The sequence below is a fragment of the Coregonus clupeaformis genome, chromosome 17 (genome assembly GCF_020615455.1).
Source record: "Coregonus clupeaformis isolate EN_2021a chromosome 17, ASM2061545v1, whole genome shotgun sequence".
Classification (NCBI taxonomy): Eukaryota; Metazoa; Chordata; class Actinopteri; order Salmoniformes; family Salmonidae; genus Coregonus; species Coregonus clupeaformis.
This window is the reverse complement of record NC_059208.1, coordinates 38161691-38189191: the sequence shown is the minus strand read 5'-3', so window position 1 is coordinate 38189191 and position 27501 is coordinate 38161691. Positions and strand designations below refer to the sequence as shown.

The following is a 27501-nucleotide window of genomic DNA, read 5'->3' as shown; positions in this document are numbered from 1 at the left end:
ACTACTTAAAAATGGTGAAAGTCCTCAATGGTGTTCCCCATGCTAAAACGGGCTTTTGGGCACTAGATTCCTCTATCTATCTCTATGTTGAAACCCGAGAGAGGAATATGATTAGTCATTTAAATCAGACTGAAAGAGTACATTTTAGTTTTTAGTTTACTTTTTGGAATATTAGGAGTATGTTTTTCCCCCTTTTCTCCTATTATTTCGCAGTTCTCATCCCATCCAGTAGGTGGCACAGTTGGTGTAGTTCGCCATAAAACTTCATAGAAGAAGAAGAACATGATTTCACTTTCACTTTGGGCTATCTGTCACTGAGTCATTCAGGGTGTGGAGTAGTACAGATAGGCAGGCGGGCTAACAGAGAAAGGAAAAGTACAAACGGCTTGAAGAGACATACGGACACATTTAGACACTCTACCATGGCATTTAACTACCCGGCAGCTCGGAGAGATGAGAGTAAGGTCGGTGTCAAATTCGAACTGCTCTCTCTGCTTCCTCTCTCTTTCGACCATTCTGTCTTAAAGGGGTAGCCGCACAATCAGGAAGAGATTGCAGCATAAGAGAGCAAAAACGAGCAGGCCTTCACTTTGTGCAAAGTCAGTGTGGCTGAGCCATAGAGAATGATAGAGAAAGCATCCCTTAATAGTTCACATCATGGCGTCTATGAGCGAACGGGCAGCGCCATTGAGGCAATCTCAATTTTGAAGTAGTCTTATATTTATTTTATTGGCTAATCCCTACTGATGACCCAGTTGGACATGACTTCAACAGAGTCACCAGGAGGGATCAGCCAATGAAGTTGGAAGTCCAACACAGTTGACTACATTACAATGGTGGAAGCCCTCAATGGCTCTGCCCATGCTAATAAAACCTTTTGGCCTCTAGAGGCCTCTATCATTCTATATGGGCTAAGCTGAGTAACCCTGAGAAAAATAATGGTTTCTGTTTCCAATTTGGTTTTGCCTCTACAGGTTCTAACGAAGGCCTGTAGTTCTGAGTAAGACTGTTACTTTTATCTTTAGCCATGTGTCATACACTGTTGTAGGCTATAAATCAGTCAGTAAATGTTTAATCTTTAAGTTATCTGAATTCCATTGGACATTGCCACATCAAACCCCATTCAATCAATGTAATATTTAAATAAGGCAATTTACTGACATTCTTTAGAACTCAGCTGTCAACCAACTCTGCTTTGGGGTCATTACACATCCTTTACAAACATTGTGTGACAGAGCCTCTTTGTTTTTCTTTCCGTACATGCAGTCATACTTATAGTAAGTGTTGTATTTCTATCCTGTAGGTGGATGACTACCATGGGGTTAAGATATGTGACCCGTATGCCTGGTTGGAAGATCCTGACAGTGAAGAAACCAAGGTAATTGTGATGCAATCTGGAAAGACACATAATGACAACTGATTTGTTTCAGTATTGCAGCTACCTATTCCTGAACACTGACATGTGTTTGTTTTGTCCAGGCCTTTGTGGAGGAACAGAATAAGATGACCATGCCATTCCTGGAGCAGTGTGCGGTTAGGCCTCAGTTTCACCAGCGGCTAACTGAGCTCTCTGACTACCCCAAATACAGCTGCCCCTACAAGAGAGGAAACAGGTTAGGAACTAAAATACAGATGGCCCTACAAGAGAGGAAACAGGTTAACTAAAATACAGATGGCCCTACAAGAGAGGAAATGGGTAGGAGCTAAAATACAGCTGCCCCTACAAGAGAGGAAACAGGTTAACTAAAATACAGCTGCCCCTAAAAGAGAGGAAACGGGTAGGAACTAAAATACAGCTGCCCCTAAAAGAGAGGAAACGGGTAGGAACTAAAATACAGCTGGCCCTACAAGAGAGGAAACTGTTAGGAATTAAAATACAGCTGCCCCTACAGGAGAGGAAACGGGTTAGGGAACTAAAATACAGCTGCCCCTACAAGAGAGGAAACAAGTTAGGGAGCTAAAATACAGCTGCCCCTATGTTACGTTTGATACCGGAGCACCGAGGCATGCGTCAAAATCTATTGCAGCTAACTTCGAAGCAGTGTGCCGATGCGTGTATCACTTTATCAGAAGTATGTCATCCATGACGTCCAAAGCTTAGTTTGATGACGTGCTTTTTCAAACCGTGTGTTGCAAACTGCAAGATCCCACTGATTTCGCCGTGGTTCTGGTGCTTTCTTCAATTCCAAGCTGCTTTCAAACACCGACCTCTACTGGACAATTAAAAACAAACTGCAGACATCTCAGAACAAATTAGTCACAATTATTCTTAAACTTCCAGCACGTATTAATCTTGACCCTTCCCACTTTGAAAGCCTCAGATGGCTCAAAGTGGAGGAGAGAGTCTGTCAGATTAAAGTGTGTCTTGTACATACGCTTGTCCACAATATGGTCCCCAGGTACCTATGTAATGACTTTAGCTTGGTCCAGGATAACCATAACTAATCCACTAGAAGGAGTGAAACTGACGCTGTTCCTTTTAGATTTAATAGTAGTATGGGGAAAGAAACCTTTTTGTACTCAGCTGCCATTCTTTAGAATAGTCTTCCAAAGAATTTGAAACATATAACCTCCATAGGCAGTTTCAAGTTCTCACTGAAAAAATAGCTAAATAGTAGCATGTCTCAAAGTGAGTCGTAAGACTACGCACAATACGTGGGTGAGATGAAAGTGCCTGGGATCGCATATGGTCTGCCTTTTGGTGCCTATTGTGTATCATATTGTGATTGTCTTGTGTTTGTATATGTAAGATATTGAATGTTGTATACTGTATATTATGGGTATGTGAGACAAGGGAGATGTACCTGACTAGAGTTGTTTATTAGGAAATGGATCTGTACTATTTAACTCATTTTATGAAACAAACAACAATTTTGTCTGTCGTTGTTTGTTGCCACTACCATTGCTGCCTAACCTTGCTGCACCCCGCCCCCCCTCCAAAAGGACCACAATGGAAACAAGCTTTCAAGCTTTATTGTGTTATCCTTGATGATTTTCTTAAATTGAATGTGGAGGCATCACTGGCTGGAGCACCCTTACGTATGTATACAAAAAAGAAAAGGTCTAATAAACTCAATCCATCAAACCGTACAAATATAGTCAGGATTTTGTACAAAAAGTTTCACTTTACCGGTGGCTTAGCAAGTAGAGAGGGAACTATGGAACATTCAGGGATGTGAGGGTACGAGGTCAAATCCTGTTGAAGACACACTATTTAGAAAATTGTTTTATGTGAAATCACACTTTCTGCACAGTTGTTCAAATAATTTGTTTTATGTAGTATAGCTTCTATCTTCAGCATCCCAAATAATGGCATAGATTCCGTAAAAAAAAAAATAGTAAACTTGAAGGCAAAAAAGGGAAACATAATGTAAAATTAGAACCTGGTATTCCAATTGATTATAGGCTAGTAAAGCCAACGACTTACCGCTGCGGCAAGGCGTTTTGCTAAAAACATGCTATTTAATGCTGACCAGAAGATGTCACTAATGTGCATTTTGAACAGATAATGAAGGTCCGAGCAGAGTATGTGAGCTGAGCTGGAGAGGAGCTGGAGCGGAGCGAGGAGCGGAGTGTGCCTAATTTGACTGGAGATTCAAATACGTTTAATTCAAATCCATATGGTTTGGTTTCAATACTTAAAAAACAATTGGTAGGTCCAGGTAGTCACAAAAATAGATGGGTGTTGGTTAAATTGTGATTTTAATGAATGGAGCGAATTTGGAGCTGCAGTGTTTTTTCCTGTGAGCGTGGAGCGGTAGGAAAGCACATGAAGCGCAAGAGCGGTACCATGAGTGGGATTTGCAACCGCTCAACTCCGCTCACATGCTCTGGCTCCGAGTTATGAACAGTTTTTTGGCACAATTTGGTGAAAGCATCACTACAGCTGCCTCTACAAGAGAGGAAACAACATAGAGAGAGAGGACTCATCTTTGTATCTGTGCCAATATAGCGTCTGTGACAGAACGGGCAGCGCCATTGAAGCTATCTCCATTTTGAACTTGTCAATTTTCTTCTTCAAGATTGCCTGATCCCTTCTGATGAGCCGATTGGACATGACTCCAACAGGGTCACCAGGAGGGATCAGCCAATGAAGTTGGAAGTCCCACCCAGTTGACTACATGGTGGAAGCCCTCAATGGTGCTGTCCATGCTAAAATGGCCTTTTGGCCACTAGAGGCCTCTATCATTCTCTATGGGGAAATAAACAGGTTAGGAACTAAAATACAGCTGCCCCTACAAGGGAGGAAACAGGTTAAAAAGCAGTTTAAGGACTAATCAAAAGATTCAGTACTGGGCTGGAACAAAAGCCTGCACACTTATTTCCAAGAAAATGCACAACAATGAGGGCCAAAGGGGTAAGTACGCAATAACTGCCTGTGTAGCATGTGTGAAACTTACTCCTTAACAGAGCTTGAGAAAATCTGCAAATCCATATGTGCAAAGCTGATACAGATATACCCATGATGACTCAAAGCTATAATCGCTGCCAACGGTGTTTCTACAAAGTATTGACTCGGTGTGAATAATTATGTACATGAGATTTCTGTATTTCATTTTCAATACATTTGCAAACATTGCAAAATATGTTTTCACTTTGTCATTATGTGTAGATGGGGGAGAAAAAAATATATTTAGTCAATTTTTTTATTCAGGCTGTAACACAACAAAATGTGGAATAAGACAAGGGGTGTGAATACTTTTTAAAGGCACTGTATGTGTGTCTGATGCTCTCCATGGTATAACAAATATAACTGGTTTCCTCTGTCTGTAGGTATTTCTACTTCCATAACCAGGGCCTGCAGAACCAGGATGTGCTCTATGTGCAGGACTCTCTGGACGGACCGGCCACAGTCTTCTTTGACCCAAACACACTGTCTGAGGATGGGACTGTAGCCTTGAAGAGTGAGCTCCTGATTACTGTAATACACACAAACACACACCATAACTTTTTATGTCTCAACCTGAGCCCTCACAATTCCTCCTCCTCTCTTGTCAAGCAATTTACATTTCTCCTCTGTTATTTGATTTTATTGCTGTGACAAAGGTAGAGTATATTGCAAAAATATATATAAATGATAGGCCTACTGTACATTATACACTATAATATCACACAATGTACCGGTAATATCTATTTTTCCTCTTCCTCTCTCCTTGCCTCTCTCTCCTTCTCCTTCCAGTGGGGCGCCTGTCGGAGGAGTGCGAGTACTTTGCGTATGGCCTGAGCTCCAGCGGCTCCGACTGGGTGACGTTGCACTTCCTGAAGGCTGATGACCTCATGACGCTGCCTGATGTCCTGGACAGGGTGAAGTTCAGCTGCCTGGCCTGGACCCACGATGCCCGCGGGGTGTTTTATAATTGTTACCCCCGGCAGGACGGCAAGGCTGATGGTGAGACTCACACAGACATAAACACATACACATACAGCATGTTATCTACTGTATACAGTACAACATAGTATATCTACTGTATAAGTGCACAAACACATTGAAAAACACACACAGCTTTCTGCATTGCTCCACAGGCACAGAGACCACATCCAACCTCAATCAGAAACTCTACTACCATGTGATTGGCACCAACCAATCAGAGGACATCCTGGTGGCTGAATTTCCTGACCATCCAAAATGGCACAGTGGAGTAACAGTGAGTTTAAAAGAGAATGCTTTTTCTTTACATTTCCCACCTGTTGTCCACCACATTCTCCATATGAATCTACAACTATCACTCTGTCACTCTCTTTGTCTCATCTCCCTCACTTCTGTCTCTCTCCTCCACCTTGTTTGACTCTCTCAATCCTGGATCCATCTTTCTATCTTTTGTTCTCAGTTTGTAAGTAATCACTCACATTGCTAATGTAGGGATAGCATCAGCTAGTACTAAAGCATCAGATCATTTCTCTCTCTCTCTCTCTCTCTCTCTCTCTCTCTCTCTCTCTCTCTCTCTCTCTCTCTCTCTCTCTCTCTCTCTCTCTCTCTCTCTCTCTCTCTCTCTCTCTCTCTCTAGGTGTCGGATGACGGCAGGTATGCAGTGCTCAACATCACAGAGGGCTGTGAGCCAGTCAACCAGCTATGGTACTGTGACCTGGAGAAGCTGCCCAATGGCATCACAGGTCTGTCCCTACGATCTTAATCAGACCCTGTATGAATACCTCACATCATAGGTGCGTCTCAATAAGGTACTAGTTCTTATTGTCCTATACAGATGCAGTCAAATATATTTGTACGATTCACAATTTATTGTAAAATAAATTGAAAACATTTTGGTATTTCATGTACAACTGCACATGACCATGAATATCATATCAAAACTGAAATTGAGATTTTTCACTTCCAAGTCAAAAATGGCCTGGACTAAATTATTAACAAGTTAATGTGGTTGGAGGCAAGTGATTGTCGTTTACTGGTACTTTATCTCACCTGTGATGAGCAGCCTACAGAGTAAAAATAGCCATTCAACCACATTCTGCTCCATTGCATAGTGCATCTGTGCCAATATATTTGACTGCATCTGTGCCAATATATTTGACTGCAACTGTACCTATAGGCCTGCTGACCTGGGTGAAGCTGGTGGACAACTTTGAGGCGCAGTACTCCTACATCACCAATGAGGGCAGTGTGTTCACCTTCCGCACCAACCTGGATGCCCCTCGCTACTGCCTGATCAACATTGACCTGGAGAAACCAGACAAGAACCACTGGAGGACCCTCCTACCCCAGCACGACAAGGACGTCCTGGGTAAGAGAAACCTGAGCAGTGGTATCCAACCCTGGTTCTGGAGAGCTACAGGGTGTGCAGGATTTGGTTCCAGCCCACCACTAAAACAACTGATATGACCCAATGACCTAATCATGATGATGGTGATAAGCCAAATGTGTTTTTTGTGCTGCTTTCGCGTTTCTATGTGTTTAGACCACTGGACTAAAGGGAGTCAAATACGTTTTTAGTATGGTCAGGCTACTTGCCAAGTTTCACTTTTTTGATTTACATGTTCATGTTTCAGTCTATCGACCACAGTGAGTGGGAACTTCTTGTCATGGTTAAACGACCTTCCTCATAGCATGCATTTTAAATAAAAAGTGAAACTTTGGAAGTACGGGAACTTTGTCTCATGAATCACATTTTTAAAATGTGTGACGTAGCAAGCAACTTGGTCAGCCCTAGGTCATAAGATACTTCCAGGCATTGTAAGATCTGGCACACGTCTTCAATGTAGTCGGGCAGATCATATGCAGGGCCAGCCCTGGACTTTCTGCCGCCCTAGGTGAGACAAACATTTTTTTCTCAATGTCAAACCAGTGTCTTGTTTGGAAATAATTACATCATAAACATCCTTATGAATCTAAGCATGGCACTTTCAAAAGTTACCTTTCCACCCAGACAGAGGCTCTACCGACGAATTTTTTTTATCTCCTCGACTGCAGCTCAGCTTCAGAAAGTCTTAGAGAGGAATCAATATATCCCCATATGCATCAGAGTTAAGTCTTTTGCAGGCATTTTAGAGCTTGTTTGTACCATAAGGCATCACCGAGTTAAGCATCGTTATAGAACGCTTGATATCATTTGGATACTTTTTATGCATTTATTTCAAAATATAAAGCAAACAATAGATATCCTTTTTGCCCTTTTCTTTAGCACAGGGGGTATGTGATACCCTCCCTCAATTCGAGCCCTGGTTTTAACCAAACACACCAAGCCCTTCCCAGGCATTTAATCAGTGCATCCGACAGTATTGGAGTATTTGGCTATACCGACATCTATGGATAGCATAATTGTGTCTGTCAAACAGGTAGGCTTGCCACTTATATTTTGGAATAGGAAGATTAGGCCCATAAAAAATGTTGGTGCACACGTGCACATATAGGAGGTCCCTTACCAGGCAGAAGGGATTTTACTTTAACCCCTGCATCGGAGAGTTACAATGTTGCTATTACTTTGCAGCCAACTACCTATAGTAGGAAACCGAGTTTCTTATTAATAATATGCCACCTGTTATCCCACATGGCACGATCCCATAATTGTTACAATTACAATAAAAATAACACTATTACATAACATATTTAACATATATTTTAATATTCCTGTAGAACTGTAAAAAAGAGTGAGATCATTTGAGCTTTAGAAACAAGTGCTTTCATAAATGCATGGCGGGCCTCGTTTCGCTGGAGCAGTGTAAAATAAACTTTGTCAATGACCCAGCCTTAACGAATTTTGTTTATTTACATAGCGAATCTGATTGTCCAACATCAGTTTCAGCATTTATTTATTTAGTCTCCGCCTAGTTGCCTCTTTCCTCTGCAGTCAGCGAAGTTTTCTCTCTGTAGCTGTCCATGGTCCTGAAATCAAATTATCTGAGAGAGACAGAGGGAGGGGAGAGAGAGAGGGGAGAGAGAGAGTTTTTGTCTCTTAGACATGGTAGCAAATTGTTTCAAATCTCTATAGCTTACTTTAAGTTAAAATTATATCCACTAGTAATAGCTAGCTAACATTTAACAGGCTAGTTTAGGCTACTGCCTTAATCACTAATCGTCTTCATCATACACAAACATAAAAAACTAAACAATCATTGAATTGGCAGATTCCTTTTTATTAATATTTCACAATTGGATAATCCCATATAAACACACACATCACCATAGCTACCAAGGATAGTGGAAGTGAACTTCGGGAGAAGCGGGAATAGGGTGAGGGCGGGAACTGCAGCAACGCTATGAGCTGGTGGCTGGGGTGCCGTCGGCGGTGTAGCAGCCGATCAAAATGCCGCCCCAAATTCAAGTGCCGCCATTGGTGGCTGTCTAATCTTACCTAATGGGAAGAGCGGCCCTGGTCATATGAAAGTGAGTTGCTTCTCATGTAAAGTTTATCCCTTTTACATACCACAAGGATGTTCTTCACCAAAACATATTGCTACCATATTGACTAATATCATTAGAGCAGTGGTGTTTCATCTGCCTAACATTCTGTTAGCTGAGAGATTTTAATCAGTACTGAATGTGGGGCCACAGATGTTTACTGCCGTATCTGTGGTTGAGGGTGTGCTGTGAAGGTCTTAGGAGGTTCTAACAGGTGGTTTGTGACGTATGCTCAGTGTATTGAGGGTCAAGGGTGTGGGGCTCGCTTGCTCACTCTCTCGCTCTCTCTCTCTCTCTATACACACACACTCCTAGAACAATACACACGCACACAAGTAAAACCTTAACTGCATGAACACACACACACTGTTGGAAATCAGCAAACTCAAGCTATATTATTGACATTTGTTCTATTTATACTCAACTTGACTTACTAGCATTGCACTTCTTTGTTTTGGTTGAACTCACTATACTAGAATGTCCAGTATAGTTGCTGTACCTTAGACAAAGTCCATTTGAGAGGTGAAAGGAGTAAACAGGAAGTCTGTGTCCCATGCTGTACTACAATTATGAAAAGCATACTGCCATCTATTGGACAAGAGAAACAACAGTGTGTGAAGAATACCTAACACATTATACAGTGAGGGGAAAAAGTATTTGATCCCCTGCTGATTTTGTACGTTTACCCACTGACAAAGACATGATCAGTCTATCATTTTAATGGTAGGTTTATTTGAACAGTGAGAGACAGAATAACAACAAAAAAATCCAGAAAAACGCATGTCAAAAATGTTATTAATTGATTTGCATTTTAATGAGGGAAATAAGTATTTGACCCCTCTGCAAAACATGACTTAGTACTTGGTGGCAAAACCCTTGTTGGCAATCACAGAGGTCAGACGTTTCTTGTAGTTGGCCACCAGGTTTGCACACATCTCAGGAGGGATTTTGTCCCACTCCTCTTTGCAGATCTTCTCCAAGTCATTAAGATTTCGAGGCTGACGTTTGGCAACTCGAACCTTCAGCTCCCTCCACAGATTTTCTATGAGATAAAGGTCTGGAGACTGGCTAGGCCACTCCAGGACCTTAATGTGCTTCTTCTTGAGCCACTCCTTTGTTGCCTTGGCCGTGTGTTTTGGGTCATTGTCATGCTGGAATAACCATCCATGACCCATTTTCAATGCCCTGGCTGAGGGATGGAGGTTCTCACCCAAGATTTGACGGTACATGGCCCCGTCCATCGTCCCTTTGATGCAGTGAAGTTGTCCTCTCCCCTTAGCAGAAAAGCACCCCCAAAGCATAATGTTTCCACCTCCATGTTTGACGGTGGGGATGGTGTTCTTGAGGTCATAGGCAGCATTCATCCTCCTCCAAACACGGCGAGTTGAGTTGATGCCAAAGAGCTCGATTTTGGTCTCATCTGACCACAACACGTTCACCCAGTTCTCCTCTGAATCATTCAGATGTTCATTGGCAAACTTCAGACGGGCCTGTATATGTGCTTTCTTGAGCAGGGGGATCTTGCGGGCGCTGCAGGATTTCAGTCCTTCACGGCGTAGTGTGTTACCAATTGTTTTCTTGGTGACTATGGTCCCAGCTGCCTTGAGATCATTGACAAGATCCTCCCGTGTAGTTCTGGGCTGATTCCTTACCGTTCTCATGATCATTGCAACTCTACGAGGTGAGATATTGCATGGAGCCCCAGGCCGAGGGAGATTGATAGTTATTTTGTGTTTCTTCCATTTGCGAATAATCGCACCAACTGTTGTCACCTTCTCACCAAGCTGCTTGGCGATGGTCTTGTAGCCCATTCCAGCCTTGTGTAGGTCTACAATCTTGTCCCTGACATCCTTGGAGAGCTATTTGGTCTTGGCCATGGTGGAGAGTTTGGAATCTGATTGATTGATTGCTTCTGTGGACAGGTGTCTTTTATACAGGTAACAAGCTGAGATTAGGAGCACTCCCTTTAAGAGTGTGCTCCTAATCTCAGCTCGTTACCTGTATAAAAGACACCTGGTAGCCAGAAATCTTTCTGATTGAGAGGGGGTCAAATACTTATTTCCCTCATGAAAATGCAAATCAATTTATAAAATTTTTGACATGCGTTGTTCTGGATTTTGTTGTTGTTATTCTGTCTCTCACTGTTCAAATAAACCTACCATTAAAATTATAGACTAATAATTTCTTTGTCAGTGGGCAAACGTACAAAATCAGCAGGGGATCAAATGCTTTTTTCCCTCACTGTACTTTAACATTGGAAAACAAAACAAAAATTGCATCCCCCTTGCAATAATTTGCCATGAAATTGGATCCTATATATACTACCAGTCAAAGGTTTAGACACACCTACTCATTCAAGGGTTTTTCTCTCAATTATTACTGTTTTCTACATTGTAGAATAATAGTGAAGACATCAAAACTATGAAATAACACATATGGAATCATGTAGTAACCAAAAAAGTGTTAAACAAATCAAAATATATTTTATATTTGAGATTCTTCAAATAGCCACCCTTTGCCTTGATGACAGCTTTGCACATTCTTGGCATTCTCTCAACCAGCTTCATGAGGTAGTCACCTGGAATGCATTTCATTTAACAGGTGTGCCTTCTTAAAAGTTAATTTGTGGAATTTCTTTCCTTCTTAATGTGTTTGAGCCAATCGGTTGTGTTGTACAGAAGATCACCCTATTTTTTTGGTAAAACACCAAGTCCATATTATGGCAAGAACAGCTCAAATAAGCAAAGAGAAACAACAGTCCCTCATTACTTTAAGACATGAAGGTCAGTCAATATGGACATTTTTAAGAACTTTGAAAGTTTCTTCTAGTGCAGTCGCAAAAATCATCAAGCGCTATGATGAAACTTGCTTTCATGAGGACTGCCACAGGAATGGAAGACCCAGAGTTACCTCTGCTGCAGAGGATAAGTTCATTAGAGTTACCAGCCTCAGAAATTGCAGCCCAAATTAATGCTTCACAGAGTTCAAGTCACAGACTCATCTCAACATCAACTGTTCAGAGGGGACTGTGTGAATCAGGCCTTCATGGTCGAATTGCTGCAAAGAAACCACTACTAAAGAACACCAATAATAAGAAGAGACCTGCTTGGGCCAAGAAACACGAGCAATGGACATTAGACTGGTGGAAATGTGTCCTTTGGTCTGGAGTCCAAATTGGAGATTTTTAGTTCCAACTGCCGTGTCTTTGTGAGAAGCGGTGTGGGTGAACGGATCATCTCTGCATGTGTAGTTCCCACCATAAAGCATGGAGGAGGAGGTGTTATGGTGTGGGGATGCTTTGCTGGTGACACTGTCTGTGATTTATTTAGAATTCAAAGGCACACTTGACCAGCATGGCTACCACAGCATTCTGCAGCGATACGACATCCCATCTGGTTTGGGCTTAGTGGGACTATCATTTGTTTTTCAACAGGACAATGACCCAACACACCTCCAGGCTGTGTAAGGGCTATTTTACCAAGAAGGAGAGAGAGTGATAGAGTGCTGCATCAGATGACCAGGCCTCCACAATCTCCCGACCTCAACCCAATTGAGATGGTTTGGGATGAGTCGGACGGCAGAGTGAAGGAAAAGCAGCCAACAATTGCTCAGCATATGTGGGAACTCCTTCAAAACTTTTGGAAAAGTATTCCAGGTGAAGCTGGTTATGAGAATGCCAAGAGTGTACAAAGCTGTCATCAAGGCAAAGGGTGGCTATTTGAAAATATAAAATATATTTTGATTTGTTGAACACTTTTTTGGTTAATACATGATTCCATATGTGTTATTTCATAGTTTTGATGTCTTCACTATTATTCTTCAAAGTAGAAAATAGTAAAAATAAAGAAAAACCCTTGAATGAGTAGGTGTGTACAAACTTTTGAATGGCACTGTATGTCAGGTTGTTGGTGCATTATGCTTTTATTATAATCCAAGGCCAGTTTCATTATTTAGCAGAAAGTGTTTCAAGTTTTAAACAGAAATAACTGATTCTAGACCTGCTGATATGCTCAGAAGGAACCCAAGTAGCCTACATTGTAAGCATTTTCTGTCTTCCATTAGGCTCCGTGGCCTGTGTGAACCAGCTCCACCTGCTGGTCAACTATGTCCATGATGTGAAGGACATCCTGCAGTTGTATGAGCTGTCCACTGGTGGTCTGGTCAGAGATCTGCCTCTGGACGTGGGCACTGTGGTGGGCCTCAGCTGTAAGAAGAAACACTCTGACTTCTTCTACAAGTTCACCTCCTTCACCACGCCAGGTACTGTACTGTCTAGTAGGGGATATTCAACTTAATTTGTGGTGTTAGACATGAAAAGGTTATGTAATTTATTGTGACTAACCTATGAACATAAAGGTGATGTTCATTGGCATAACCTGATGTGTTTATGCCTCCTTGTCTTTTCACTTAATTATTATTCATTAGGGTTAATATTCTCACTATTAGTATGGAGTGACAACTTACATTCAACACAAAGGAAGACTAACTTTGAATACTACTGTTGGGTACCCTCCCGCCAACGTCCTTATTATCTATAACCTTTGACCTCTCTATGACCTCTAACCCCTATGTGTCGTGTCTCTCCCAGGTGTGATCTACCACTGTGACCTGAGCCAGGCGTCTCCAGAACCCACAGTGTTCAGACAGGTGGAGGTGAAGGGTATCCAACAGGAGGACTATGAAACCAACCAGGTAAGACAACAGCAGATTACAACTACTTACAGTAAGAATTTACAGTATCTTGACAATCTCAGTATGTCAACATTGCTGTGTGTTTCAGGTGTTTTACCCCAGTAAGGATGGAACTAAAATCCCCATGTTCCTGGTGCACGCCCGGGGCCTTAAGAAGGATGGATCACATCCTGTCTTCCTGTACGGATATGGAGGCTTTCAGAACTCCATCCAACCATACTACAAGTTAGTATCACAATGCATGACTCTCCAACGGAACATTATGTATCTTTCCCCTCCAGGAATTCATAAGTATATAATTCATCCAAATGATCTGTATTCTGAGTCAGTTTGATTTGAGTGACACCTGTCCATCACCCCTCCCTCTCTGTCTCTCTCTCTCTCTGTCAGTGTTCCATACCTGCTGTTTGTCAGACACCTGGGGGGAATCCTGGCTGTAGCCAACATCAGAGGAGGAGGGGAGTACGGACAGACCTGGCACAAAGGTACCGTATCTTCACCACCTGAAGAAGCATAGAAATGGGTTAAATAAAGCTACAGTATGTTAAACCTACGGGCTGCGATTCGCTAGTCTATATTCACTAGCACAGCTTTCCACTATTTTGCCTTCATGTCATGCTTGGGGGGGAGTGAATAAGATGGAAACTACTGTAGCTATGACTATTGATACCCGGCCCCAGTCTCTCTGTAGCTCAGTTGGTAGAGCATGGCACTTGCAAGGCCAGGATAGTGTGTAAAATGAATGCATGCACGTCTGCGAAATGGCATATATTATTATATTATCTGTGGACTATGGCAGTATCCTTTCTAGAGTTGAATTCCTGTCTCTGTCTAGGTGGTACCCTGGGGAACAAGCAGAATTGCTTTGATGACTTCCAGTGTGCAGCAGAGTATCTAATCCAAGAGAACTACACCACAGCCAGCCGCATAGCCATCAACGGAGCCTCCAATGGGGGCCTGCTCGTGGGTATGGAGAGAGGATGGGGAAGGTTGTGTGTGTTAAGGCCATCTTTCTAAATTGTCTCCTAGTTCGATCAATCAAAACCGCATTATCTCTTTTCATTTTTTTTATATCTTCAGTATAATTGTTAATGTAAAATCCATCAAATAGTAGTTGGCTACTTAGCTTCAATTAGTTCAGTGATTAGACAGCACATTAACAGTAGTTAGTTACATGATTTAGAAAGACTGCCAACCGTATTGCATTGTACAAATCCAACTAAAGTGTACTTCCCTATTTTAAGTGGCCATTTACAAAATATTGGATGTTGCTGTAGTGTGTGTGTGTGTGTGTGTGTGTGTGTGTGTGTGTGTGTGTGTGTGTGTGTGTGTGCTTGTCAAAGAGTGAGTTGGGTATGTTTAAAAAGTGTAATTGCGCATGTAACAAGTGTAAGACAGGTCTTTCTCTCTATCTCTATAGCATGAAACACACCGAGAATCTCACTGCCGATAGGTATTTACCACAGTGGGAGCCCGTTCCTTGCTAGAACAAAAGTGGTACCTGCTGCGTGCAGACCCGGTAGTGACGAACATACCGATTCTACTTGTAGAATCGTAATGCTTGTCAGTAGCCAACAACTTGACTGAGCCAATCAGAGCGCACGAACCCCCACTTGGGGGAGTAAAAAAATAATTAACAAAAATAGGGATTGTTTTTGGTACATCCACAGATGAGCCAGTCAGACTTCATATGCAGTGTAGGCTATGGTATGAGAGCCAGCTAAATGCAGACACAATGCACACAACATTAAATACTTCCTCAAAGCTAGCTAACCACTGTAGCTAGTATTGACACAGGGCTGCCAACTTTTGAAGAAAGCTTGGAGTGAGATTTACTATCTGAATTTCATTGTCCCCTGGCACAACCCCTAGACTGAAAATGTTACTGTTTTAAAGCTCATTTCCTGCAATTGTACATATTTTGACATGGCTTAGGCCTATGACCAGGGTGGACAATATATATTTTTAACCACAGGTCAGGTGTATTCAGGATACTTTGAACATTAAATGAACACAAAAAATTTGACGACTTAGAGATTTTTGGGGGCTAAATATATACTTTCTTTTTTGTTGTGGTTTGACACTTTATTCAGACAGTAATGAGATGGGGAGACAGGCAAATGCTAGAAACAGTGGGAAGGTTGGAAGCAGGAATTTATCCCTGTTCTCAGGTGGAAAGTTTTGTGTGACACGTGTGTGACACGTGCCACGGGGGCGCACCGATTTGGTGTCACCTTGTTAGTCAGTATGTGTTACAGTTACACCAGTGCTGATTTGTCATCTCGTTAGTGGGAAGGTGTTTCACCTGGGCTGGCCCAGGTGATATTTAAGAGTGGCTGGCCCAGCGCTCCAGTTGTCTTGAGAGATGTGGAGGGTTAACACCTTTTAGTTTAGTTGTTTTGCTCCACTTTTTGATTTGCTGACTTTAAGTTTGGTGTTTTTTTTTATTTTGTTTGCCTCTGCTTGGGCAAATTTAGTGTGCGCTCATGGTGGGTGTCTTTTTCGGTCCCAGTTGTTGTTGCTAGTCAACTTTCAGTGGACATCCCCATGAGTGTCAGAACCCCTCCTAAAACCCCACCTGTTTTGGTTGTGGTCAGTGACTCTTTGTTAGTTCCCCCTTCTGTTTGAGAGACTGGGGGACCCAGTTACGGACCCAGTTTCTTGCTGGGGACCGTAACACCACTACACCAAGGCTCTGCTCAGGAAATAATCATATTAATGGTTGATGGCAGTGGGTAACCAAATCATAGATTGCAGTCTCCTTGTCCATATACTGCGTTCAAGGTATGGACACAAACATTTTGTATTTTGTAATTTGGGTGAACGCTCTCTTTAAAATAGGGCTGGATGAAAATCCTGCTTGCTCTCCAGGAGGGTTGGTGACCCCTGATCTACTGTACATGGGCTCAGATACGATACAGGAACCATACGTATCTAGATACATGGGCTCAGATACAATACAGGAACCATATGTTTTAGTTTGAAATGATTCGGTGCGATTCGGTGTACTAACATTTGTTGCATAAACACATTAATTTTCCATTCTAAATTAAAATCTGCTGCTGATGTGTTGATGATGTGTTAATGATGTTGTACCCACAATAACAATATGGACATACCACAACCATGCTGAGAGCCTGTACTGCAGCATTCAATGTCAGCAGAACGGTCCCTGGCGGTGATGCAAGGCAAGCAGGTATGAGCGCCGCAAATCCATTAGGGACGCAGAAAGACAATACAGACTCAAACTTCAATTGATGTTCGACAACCCAGACTTGCGACGCATGTGACAAGGACAACAGACATCTTCAACCTGTCCCTGTCCCAGGGTGTAGTACCCACCTGCTTCAAGGAGACCACAATCATCCCATTGCCCAAGAAAGACAAGGTGACATGCCCAAATGACTATTGCCCCGTCGCACTCACCACGGTCATCATGAAGTTCTTCGAGAGGCTGGTCATGGCCCACATCAAGGCCAGCATACCAGGCAAACTGGACCCCCTCCAATTGACCTACCGCTCCAACAGATCCACATCTGGACAAGAGGAACACCTATGGGAGAATACTGTTCATTGACTACATTTCAGCATTCAACACTATTGTTCCCTACAAGCTCGACACCAAGCTCAGAGCCCTGGGTCTGGACTCCACCCTCTGCAACTGGATTCTGGACTTCCTGTGGGGCAGACCACAGGCTGTGATGATAGGAAACAACACCTCATCCACACTGACTCTTTTATATATATATATATATATATATATATATATATATATATATTTGTTTTATATATACAGTGAGGGGAAAAAATATTTGATCCCCTGCTGATTTTTACGTTTGCCCACTGACACAGAAATTATCAGTTTATTTGAACAGTGAGAGACAGAATAACAACAACAAAATCCAGAAAAACGCATGTCAAAAATGTTATAAAATGATTTGCATTTTAATGAGGGAAATAAGTATTATTTATTTTTTGTACATTTTTTAGTCATTTAGCAGACGCTCTTATCCAGAGCTTCTTCTTGAGCCACTCCTATGTTGCCTTGGCCGTGTGTTTTGGGTCATTGTCATGCTGGAATACCCATCCACGACCCATTTTCAATGCCCTGGCTGAGGGAAGGAGGTTCTCACCCAAGATTTGACGGTACATGGCCCCGTCCATCGTCCCTTTGATGCAGTGAAGTTGTCCTGTCCCCTTAGCAGAAAAACACCCCCAAAGCATAATGTTTCCACCTCCATGTTTGACGGTGGGGATGGTGTTCTTGGGGTCATAGGCAGCATTCCTCCTCCTCCAAACACAGCGAGTTGAGTTGATGCCAAAGAGCTCCATTTTGGTCTCATCTGACCACAACACTTTCACCTAGTCCTCCTCTGAATCATTCAGATGTTCATTGGCAAACTTCAGACGGACATGTATATGTGCTTTCTTGAGCAGGGGGACCTTGCGGGCGCTGCAGGATTTCAGTCCTTCACGGCGTAGTGTGTTACCAATTGTTTTCTTGGTGACTATGGTCCCAGCTGCCTTGAGATCATTGACATGATCTTCCCGTGTAGTTCTGGGCTGATTCCTCACCGTTCTCATGATCATTGCAACTCCACGAGGTGAGATCTTGCATGGAGCCCCAGGCCGAGGGAGATTGACAGTTCTTTTGTGTTTCTTCCATTTGCGAATAATCGCACCAACTGTTGTCACCTTCTCACCAAGCTGCTTGGCGATGGTCTTGTAGCCCATTCCAGCCTTGTGTAGGTCTACAATCTTGTCCCTGACATCCTTGGAGAGCTCTTTGGTCTTGGCCATGGTGGAGAGTTTGGAATCTGATTGATTGATTGCTTCTGTGGACAGGTGTCTTTTATACAGGTAACAAGCTGAGATTAGGAGCACTCCCTTTAAGAGTGTGCTCCTAATCTCAGCTCGTTACCTGTATAAAAGACACCTGGGAGCCAGAAATCTTTCTGATTGAGAGGGGGTCAAATACTTATTTCCCTCATTAAAATGCAAATCAATTTATAAAATTTCTGACATGCGTTTCTCTGGATTGTTTTGTTGTTATTCTGTCTCTCACTGTTCAAATAAACCTACCATTAAAATTATAGACTGATCATTTCTTTGTCAGTGGGCAAACGTACAAAATCAGCAGGGGATCAAATACTTTTTTCCCTCACTGTATATTTTCCTTTATTTTCCCTAACCCTACCACCCCTCCCCTAATTGAAGTAAACTAATGGACAACAACACTTAGGCTTCTACTTCCAGCTGATACATACTATATACATTTTACGGACACAATGTATTTTACAATAGTTATATTTTGTTTGTTTTTAATCCTATCCTTCAGCTACCCTCAAGCCTCCATATATCCACACTGACTCCTAACACATGGGCCTCCCAGTGGTGTGTCCTCAGCCCTTTGCTGTACTCCCAGTTCACCCACGACTGCGTGGCTTTGCACGACACCAACTCCATCAAGTTTGTTGACGACACCACTGTTGTAGGCCTGATAACCAACAACGACGAGTCAGCCTATAGGGAGGAGGTAAGTGAACTGGCATTGTAGTGCCAGGACAACAACCTCTTCCTTAACATCAGCAAAACAAAGGAGTTTAATTTTGACTTCAGGAAGCAGAGGTGGGAACATGCCCCAATCTACATCAACGGGACCGCAGTAGAGAGAGTCTGCAGGCTCAGAGACAGTTTCTATCTACAAGCCATCAGACTGCTGAACACTTGAACTGGACTGACGATTCTGTGCTTCCAACTTTGTGGCAACAATTTGGGGAAAGTGTCACACTCTGGCTCCAAGGACTGTGTGTTAGAGCCAGGGTGTATTTCATTTGGTGGTGTTGGGTTGGGTGAGTTTCATTTGTTTGTGTTTTTGGTGATTGGTTAATGACTCCCAATCGGAGGTAACGAGTGTCAGCTGTCGGCTCGTTATCTCTGATTGGGAGCCATATATATTCTGTGTGTTTTCTCCTGTGTTTTGTGGGTTATTGTTCCAGGTTCAGTATTTTGTCTGTTGGACTTCACTATCGTCTTTTGTTGTTTTTCCGTGGTTGCTTTAATTAATAAAGTCATCATGTTCACTCGCAACGCTGCGTATTGGTCCGCTCCTTTAGACGATCGTGACAGAAAGCCCTTTCCTGTTTCAGCATGACAATGCCCCCGTGCACAAAGCGAGGTCCATACAGAAATGGTTTGCCGAGATTGGTGTGGAAGAACTTGACTGGCGTGCACGGAGCCCTGACCTCAACCCCATCGAACACCTTTGGGATGAATTGGATCGCCGACTGCGAGCCAGGCCTAATCGCCCAACATCAGTGCCCAATGCTCTTGAGGCTGAATGGAAGCAAGTCCCCGCAGCAATGTTCCAACATCTAGTGGAAAGCCTTCCCAGAAGAGTGGAGGCTTTATAGCAGCAAAAGGGGGGACCAACTCCATATTAATGGCCATGATTTTGGAAAATTTTCAATCACCCAATCTTCAAGAAAAATCTAATGAATATCAATATTCAGGTGGTTTATGTCTACTAGTTTAAGCTCCTTGTCATCATCTTACTCTACATAGACATATGATACATAGATATATGATGCATTTATGAGTTGAGTCCCACTACCATCTCTGCCTAGCATGTGCACAATACTAAAATGTCAAATTATATTTCATTCCTGGAGCATTTAATATCCAATGCTTATTTGTATGACTTATTTAAAACTGTCCATGAATGGCTTCAATAATACATAGCCTCATATAATTCATTTTTTAAGACAAGTAGGCATATCAAATTTCAGATATTTGATTACACTGGCAAAATTGGGAAGAAGTGGAATAATAAAATAAGTGTGGGGAATAACAGTAGTGTTCTTGCTGACAAGCACAGTACATTTACATTTACGTCATTTAGCAGACGCTCTTATCCAGAGCGACTTACAAATAGGTGCATTCACCTTATAGCCAGTGGGATAACCACTTTACTATGTATATTATATTATTTATTTATTTTTATTTTTTTGGGGGGGGTAGAAGGATTACTTTATCTATCCCAGGTATTCCTTAAAGAGGTGGGGTTTCAAATGTCTCCGGAAGGTGGTGAGTGACTCCGCTGTCCTGGCGTCGTGAGGGAGCTTGTTCCACCATTGGGGTGCCAGAGCAGCGAACAGTTTTGACTGGGCTGAGCGGGAACTATGCTTCCGCAGAGGTAGGCGAGCCAGCAGGCCAGAGGTGGATGAACGCAGTGCCCTCGTTTGGGTGTAGGGACTGATCAGAGCCTGAAGGTACGGAGGTGCCGTTCCCCTCACAGCTCCGTAGGCAAGCACCATGGTCTTGTAGCAGATGCGAGCTTCAACTGGAAGCCAGTGGAGTGTGCGGAGGAGCGGGGTGACGTGAGAGAACTTGGGAAGGTTGAACACCAGACGGGCTGCGGCATTCTGGATGAGTTGTAGGGGTTTAATGGCACAGGCAGGGAGCCCGGCCAACAGCGAGTTGCAGTAATCCAGACGGGAGATGACAAGTGCCTGGATTAGGACCTGTGCTGCTTCCTGTGTAAGGCAGGGTCGTACTCTCCGAATGTTGTAGAGCATGAACCTACAGGATCGGGTCACCGCCTTGATGTTAGCGGAGAACGACAGGGTGTTGTCCAGGGTCATGCCAAGGCTCTTCGCACTCTGGGAGGAGGACACAACGGAGTTGTCAACCGTAATGGCGAGATCATGGAACGGGCAGTCCTTCCCCGGGAGGAAGAGCAGCTCCGTCTTGCCGAGGTTCAGCTTGAGGTGGTGATCCGTCATCCATACTGATATGTCTGCCAGACATGCAGAGATGCGATTCGCCACCTGGTTATCAGAAGGGGGAAAAGGAGAAGATTAGTTGTGTGTCATCAGCGTAGCAATGATAGGAGAGGCCATGTGAGGATATGACAGAGCCAAGTGACTTGGTGTATAGCGAGAATAGGAGAGGGCCTAGAACTGAGCCCTGGGGGACACCAGTGGTGAGAGCACGTGGTGCGGAGACAGCTTCTCGCCACGCCACTTGGTAGGAGCGACCGGTCAGGTAGGACGCAATCCAAGAGTGAGCCGCGCCGGAGATGCCCAGCTCGGAGAGGGTGGAGAGGAGGATCTGATGGTTCACAGTATCAAAGGCAGCAGACAGGTCTAGAAGGACAAGAGCAGAGGAGAGAGAGTTAGCTTTAGCAGTGTGGAGAGCCTCTGTGACACAGAGAAGAGCAGTCTCAGTTGAATGACCAGTCTTGAAACCTGACTGGTTTGGATCAAGAAGGTCATTCTGAGAGAGATAGCAAGAGAGTTGGCTAAAGACGGCACGCTCAATAGTTTTGGAGAGAAAAGAAAGAAGGGATACTGGTCTGTAGTTGTTGACATCGGAGGGATCGAGTGTTGGTTTTTTGAGAAGGGGTGCAACTCTCGCTCTCTTGAAGACGGAAGGGACATAGCCAGCGGTCAAGGATGAGTTGATCAGCGAGGTAAGGTAAGGGAGAAGGTCACCGGAGATGGTCTGGAGAAGAGAGGAGGGGATAGGGTCAAGCGGGCAGGTTGTTGGGCGGCCTGCCGTCACAAGTCGCAAGATTTTATCTGGAGAGAGAGGGGAGAAAGAAGTCAAAGCATAGGGTAGGGCAGTGTGAGCAGGACCAGCAGTGTCATTTGACTTAACAACGAGGATCGGATGTCGTCAACCTTCTTTTCAAAATGATTGACGAAGTCATCCACAGAGAGGGAGGGGGGGGGGGATTCAGCAGGGAGGAGAATGTGGCAAAGAGCTTCCTAGGGTTAGAGGCGGATGCTTGGAATTTAGAGTGGTAGAAAGTGGCCTTAGCAGCAGAAACAGATGAAGAAAATGTAGAGAGGAGGGAGTGAAAAGATGCCAGGTCTGCAGGGAGTCTAGTTTTCTTCCATTTCCGCTCAGCTGCCCGGAGCTCTGTTCTGTGAGCTCGCAATGAGGCTTCAAGCCACGGAGTTGGAGGGGAGGACCGAGCCGGCCGGGTCAAAGGATGCAGAAAGGGAGGAGAGGAGGGTTGAGGAGGCAGAATCAGGAGATTGGAGGGAGAAGGATTGAGCAGAGGGAAGAGATGATAGGATGGAAGAGGAGAGAGTAGCGGGAGAGAGAGAGCGAAGGTTGCGACGGCGCATTACCATCTGTGTAGGGGCAGAGTGAGTAGTGTTGGAGGAGAGGGAGAGAGAAAAGGATACAAAGTAGTGGTCGGAGACTTGGAGGGGAGTTGCAGTGAGATTAGTAGAAGAACAGCATCTAGTAAAGATGAGGTCAAGCGTATTGCCTGCCTTGTGAGTAGGGGGGACGGTGAGAGGGTGAGGTCAAAAGAGGAGAGGAGTGGAAAGAAGGAGGCAGAGAGAAATGAGTCAAATGTAGACGTAGGGGAGGTTGAAATCCCCCAGAACTGTGAGGGGTGAGCCATCCTCAGGAAAGGAACTTATCAAGGCGTCAAGCTCATTGATGAACTCTCCAAGGGAACCTGGAGGGCGATAGATGACAAGGATATTAAGCTTAAATGGGCTAGTGACTGTGACAGCATGGAATTCAAATGAGGAGATAGACAGATGGGTCAGGGGAAAAATTGAGAATGTCCACTTGGGAGAGATGAGGATTCCTGTGCCACCACCCCGCTGACCAGATGCTCTCGGGGTATGCGAGAACACGTGGTCAGACGAGGAGAGAGCAGCAGGAGTAGCAGTGTTTTCAGTGGTAATCCATGTTTCCGTCAGCGCCAAGAAGTCGAGGGACTGGAGGGTAGCATAGGCTGGGATGAAGTCTGCCTTGTTGGCAGCAGAACGGCAGTTCCAGAGGCTGCCTGAGACCTGGAACTCCACGTGGGTCGTGCGTGCAGGGACCACCAGGTTAGAGAGGCAGCAGCCACGCGGTGTGAGGCGTTTGTGTAGCCTGTGCGGAGAGGAGAGAACAGGGATAGGCAGAGGCATAGTTGACAGGCTGCAGCAGATGGCTACAATAATGCAGAGGAGATCGGAATAAAATGAACTAAACATCTGGGAAAGGAGAGAGCGGGGCCTCCCTCACCACAACTCCCAAATATAACTCTCCCAACTTCCACCTCAGAAACTATAATTGTTGTAAACTACAGCGGTTCAATGTTTTCTAGGAATAGACTAACCTAGTTTATTCAGCTAGCTAACTAGGTGCAGTATTATTCCGTGAAAAACGTCCGGGCACCTCGTCATAAGACGCCACAGCCAGCTAGCATGCCGGTCTCCAGCAGCAGGGTTTAGCGCCAATACTCAGCCACAACAACCACCAGTGTATCAACACACAAGCAGATCGTTCGTGTCCGTGTCTAACGTTGTGGGTTAGTCCCGACAGCTTGAGCGAGTCCGTCGTCAACTTATTCAGCCAGTTAGTTAGCTAGAATAGTTAGCAAACTAGCTAGCCATTGCTTTCAGACAAAGAAGAACCCCTCCTTTCACGGCACGAACACACAGAGAGAGCCAAACTAACGTTAACTAGTCACCCATGTCCAGAATTCCTTGAGCGACTCGGGCTATCAATATGTAAAAAACAAAACACAAGTGTAGGTTATGACTTACAGCTACTGTTAGCTAGCCAAGTGCAAAGCTAGCCACTGAATTGACTCAGCCAGTTCGCGTCTGTTCGCTCGGTCGTTCCAGCTATTGTTTACAAGTAGCTATCCAGGTTGCAACAAGCTTGCTAATTTTCAAGCACAGTAGCCACTTGCTACCTAACGTTAACGGTTCAGACAATGAGGTTAGAAAACAGCTGAATGGTAGGCAGTTATTGTATGTAACCATTGTAGGCAGCCAGCTGGCGTAATTACAGGCACTCTCAGGCGTGAAACAACTATATCGTTGCTAATAGCTACTCGCCAGCTAGTCCAGGTGGTGAGTTAGCTAGCTAGCTAGCTTCGTGCTACACCCGGCACCGCCGAATACAATACTAACCTACAATAATTACATACAACAACTACCTACAACAACCCACGATACCTACCTACAATACCTAACTACAATCTAAATACATAGTTTAAGCCTTACTCGACAAAGCCCAAGCTATGTATAAAGCCAAACTTACCCGACGCCAAGCTTACCCGACGACCTCCTCCCACTGATCAGACTAAATAAAGTCAATAGATAATACAAATCTCCTGAAGACAAGAGGACATAAATCTGCCCCTACACCCTAACCAAATTATTTTTCTATCCTCTATTTTCCCTCCACTTTTCGGTTCACAATCTGTTTGACAAAATGATTTTCATAGTTACAAATCAGGTCACGCTACCAAACTTCCCTGCTAAAACAGACTGTAGGTCTGTCTGCTGCCTTTTCGTTGTCACAGCCTAAATGCCAATCACCAAAGGAGGGGACTAATGCAAGTGTGGATTAAATCGACTTTAGTACATGCTGTCAAAAGGCTGAATTCTGCAATAATAGGGACAGGAGTAAAAGCAACCTAATTTTGTTGACGACATTGTACATAAACAGCACTACCGTGCTGCTCTTTTTACAGTTTTATAAACTCAGCTGAGAATGTTCTCTCTCTCCATTCAGTTCCACTAATCTTGAGGTGCATTTTTTTCAAACTAATTAGAAAAATAAAAGCAGTACTTTTCCATGTGTGAGATATAAGAGGTATGCCGTGAGAGCATGAGAAGAGGGTCAAATGCGTATCTCACGGCCAACGCTTGAGAGTTGGCAGCTCTGATTGACATTATAATTAAATCACAATGGATTTGCTAGTTTTCATAAAACAGCTGTTTGTGTTAGCTGCTGAGTTAGTGCAGTGTTCTTAGCTAGCTATCTTGCTATGTTGTGCTAGCTAGCGAATATGCTAACGTTAACTAACTAAATGTTATCTAGCTGTGGCCATTTCTGTAGTATCAACAAGGGCTTTCTACAAAATAACATTAGTGCAGACAGCTTGGACTCTAGACCATAAGCAATACGCACAGATATGCATTGCCAAACAACACTACTGCTACATTCTGGTTTGGAGTGTTTCAACAAGGCTGAGTGGGTGACGACATCCAAGGTCTTTGTTGTGTGAACACAAGAGATTGACTGCCGACACTCTTCAGAGGTGCTAAGTACTGTCGACAGGCAAACGTTTTACAATCCCACCAGTGTGTCTGGCCATTTAGGAAAGATTGGATTTTGCTGTAGTGTGTGTGTGTGTGTGTGTGTGTGTGTGTGTGTGTGTGTGTGTGTGTGTGTGTGTGTGTGTGTGTGTGTGTGTGTGTGTGTGTGTGTGTGTGTGTGTGTGTGTGTGTGTGTGTGTGTGTACTTGTCAAAGAGTGAGTTGGGTATGTTTAAGAAGTGTAATTACACATATAACAAGTGTAAGACATGTCTTTCTGTATCTATCTATTTCTATCGCTCTCTCACACACACTTTCAAACCCAGCGGCGTGTGTGAACCAGTGTCCGGACCTGTTTGGCTGTGCTGTGGCTAAGGTTGGGGTGATGGACATGCTCAAGTTCCACAAGTTCACCATTGGCCACGCCTGGACCACTGACTATGGCTGTGCAGACCATCCTGAGCAGTTCAAATGGCTCATCAAGTAAGTCTGGCATACTCAATCACACACACAAACTAAACATACATCACATACTGAACGTGAACACTTGCATTGGACGCCGCATTCGTAATTTGTATTTGGTAGAACTCAATTCTTTATCGCTCCCTCCACTCACCCTCAGGTACTCCCCTCTCCACAACCTCCCCCCTGCCCCTCACGTTGGCGCTGCCTACCCTGCCATGCTCCTACTGACTGCCGACCATGATGACAGGGTGGTGCCCCTCCACACCCTGAAGTACTGTGCCACACTGCAGCACGGTGTGGGCAGCAGCTCCGGGCAGCGCCAGCCTCTCATGGTCCGGGTGGACACCTGCAGCGGGCACGGGGCGGGCAAGCCTACCACTAAGGCCATCCTGGAGGATACACACATCTTCTCCTTCATCGCTCAGACACTGGGGCTGAGCTGGAGAGAGTGAGGAGGAAGAGCGGTCGAAGGGGGAGGAGAAAAGGGGAGTGGTCACCAACCTTTTCTGAGTCAATATCACTTTCGTAGTCAAAAAGCAAGCCAAGATCTACCGCTCAGATTTCTTTTAAACATGACTTCATTTTTTTTTTTTTACATTAACCTAATAAAAACAGTTATGTAGGAATGAGGTTTGTGCAGTATGCCTAATACATTATCACAGCATATTAGCTATATGCCTGGCCTGCCAATATTGTTATTCTCAGACCATATTATATTTCAAAACTCGAGCTTTGATAATAAAATAGATCAGTTGGTGTAGCACTTGCGAGGCACAGGTGAGCATAAATTGAAATAATTTGCAAATAATTTGCTTTTTTATTTTACTGGACTGATGGTACCTGCATCTGATGGTCATGGTGCTTTCAAGACAACTGGGTACTCAGAAAAAAAAACGAGGTCAACGAGTGATCTTCAGGTCGGAACGTCAGCGCTCTAGAAAGATGCTTGAGTTTCCGACTTGGAATTCCGAGTTGGATGACCGCTCAAAACTATTTTTTCCATTCGGATCTCATTTTTTCCCCGAGTTCGCAGTTGTCTTGAACGCTCGGAAGTCTGAGATTTCCGAGTTGCCAGTTGTTTTGAACACGGCATTAGTCTCAGCAGAGGGAGGGAGAGAGCAGCAGAGGGTTTGCCTCTCACTGTCCCTGCTCTCCCCTTCCTTTCCTCCGGTGAGACTGACCAGAGAGAGGGGAAACCGTCTTCCACCTGAAGGCGAAACTCGATTTGCACTGCATCTGCCTCATGCACAAATTTATGTTGTTCCTATGACTAGAGAAAGTGAAATATTCCTCAATATTAAAATACACATGATGGGCTGCTAATAATAATACAAACGCAGGGATATCGATACACCTGGCTACTCATAGTAGGGTGATTCTGCAACTACGGGTACTTCTATGTCCTCGGGCTACATTTTTAGGAATT

At 43.9% G+C, this 27501-nt stretch overlaps 1 protein-coding gene across 3 annotated transcripts; it reads left to right on the top strand.

Annotated features, from left to right (window-relative positions):
* The first annotated feature begins 298 nt into the window (after window positions 1-298).
* Window positions 299-26689, top strand: LOC121586378 (prolyl endopeptidase-like). Of its 3 annotated transcripts, none has more exons than XM_041903005.2 (15): window positions 299-464; window positions 1304-1378; window positions 1480-1613; window positions 4774-4904; window positions 5180-5389; window positions 5524-5645; window positions 6006-6111; window positions 6546-6737; window positions 12914-13111; window positions 13440-13543; window positions 13632-13768; window positions 13934-14028; window positions 14379-14510; window positions 25937-26093; window positions 26233-26689. In XM_041903005.2, exons 1-15 carry the CDS (start codon window positions 423-425, stop codon window positions 26525-26527), a joined length of 2130 nt encoding a protein of 709 aa, XP_041758939.1. In that variant the 5' UTR covers window positions 299-422; the 3' UTR covers window positions 26528-26689. The 3 variants fall into 3 exon arrangements, with proteins under 3 accessions (XP_041758939.1, XP_041758937.1, XP_041758938.1); XM_041903003.2 differs by having other exon boundaries at window positions 390-459; XM_041903004.2 differs by lacking the exons at window positions 299-464; window positions 1304-1378; window positions 1480-1613 and adding an exon at window positions 1688-1738.
* Window positions 26690-27501: the final 812 nt, after the last annotated feature.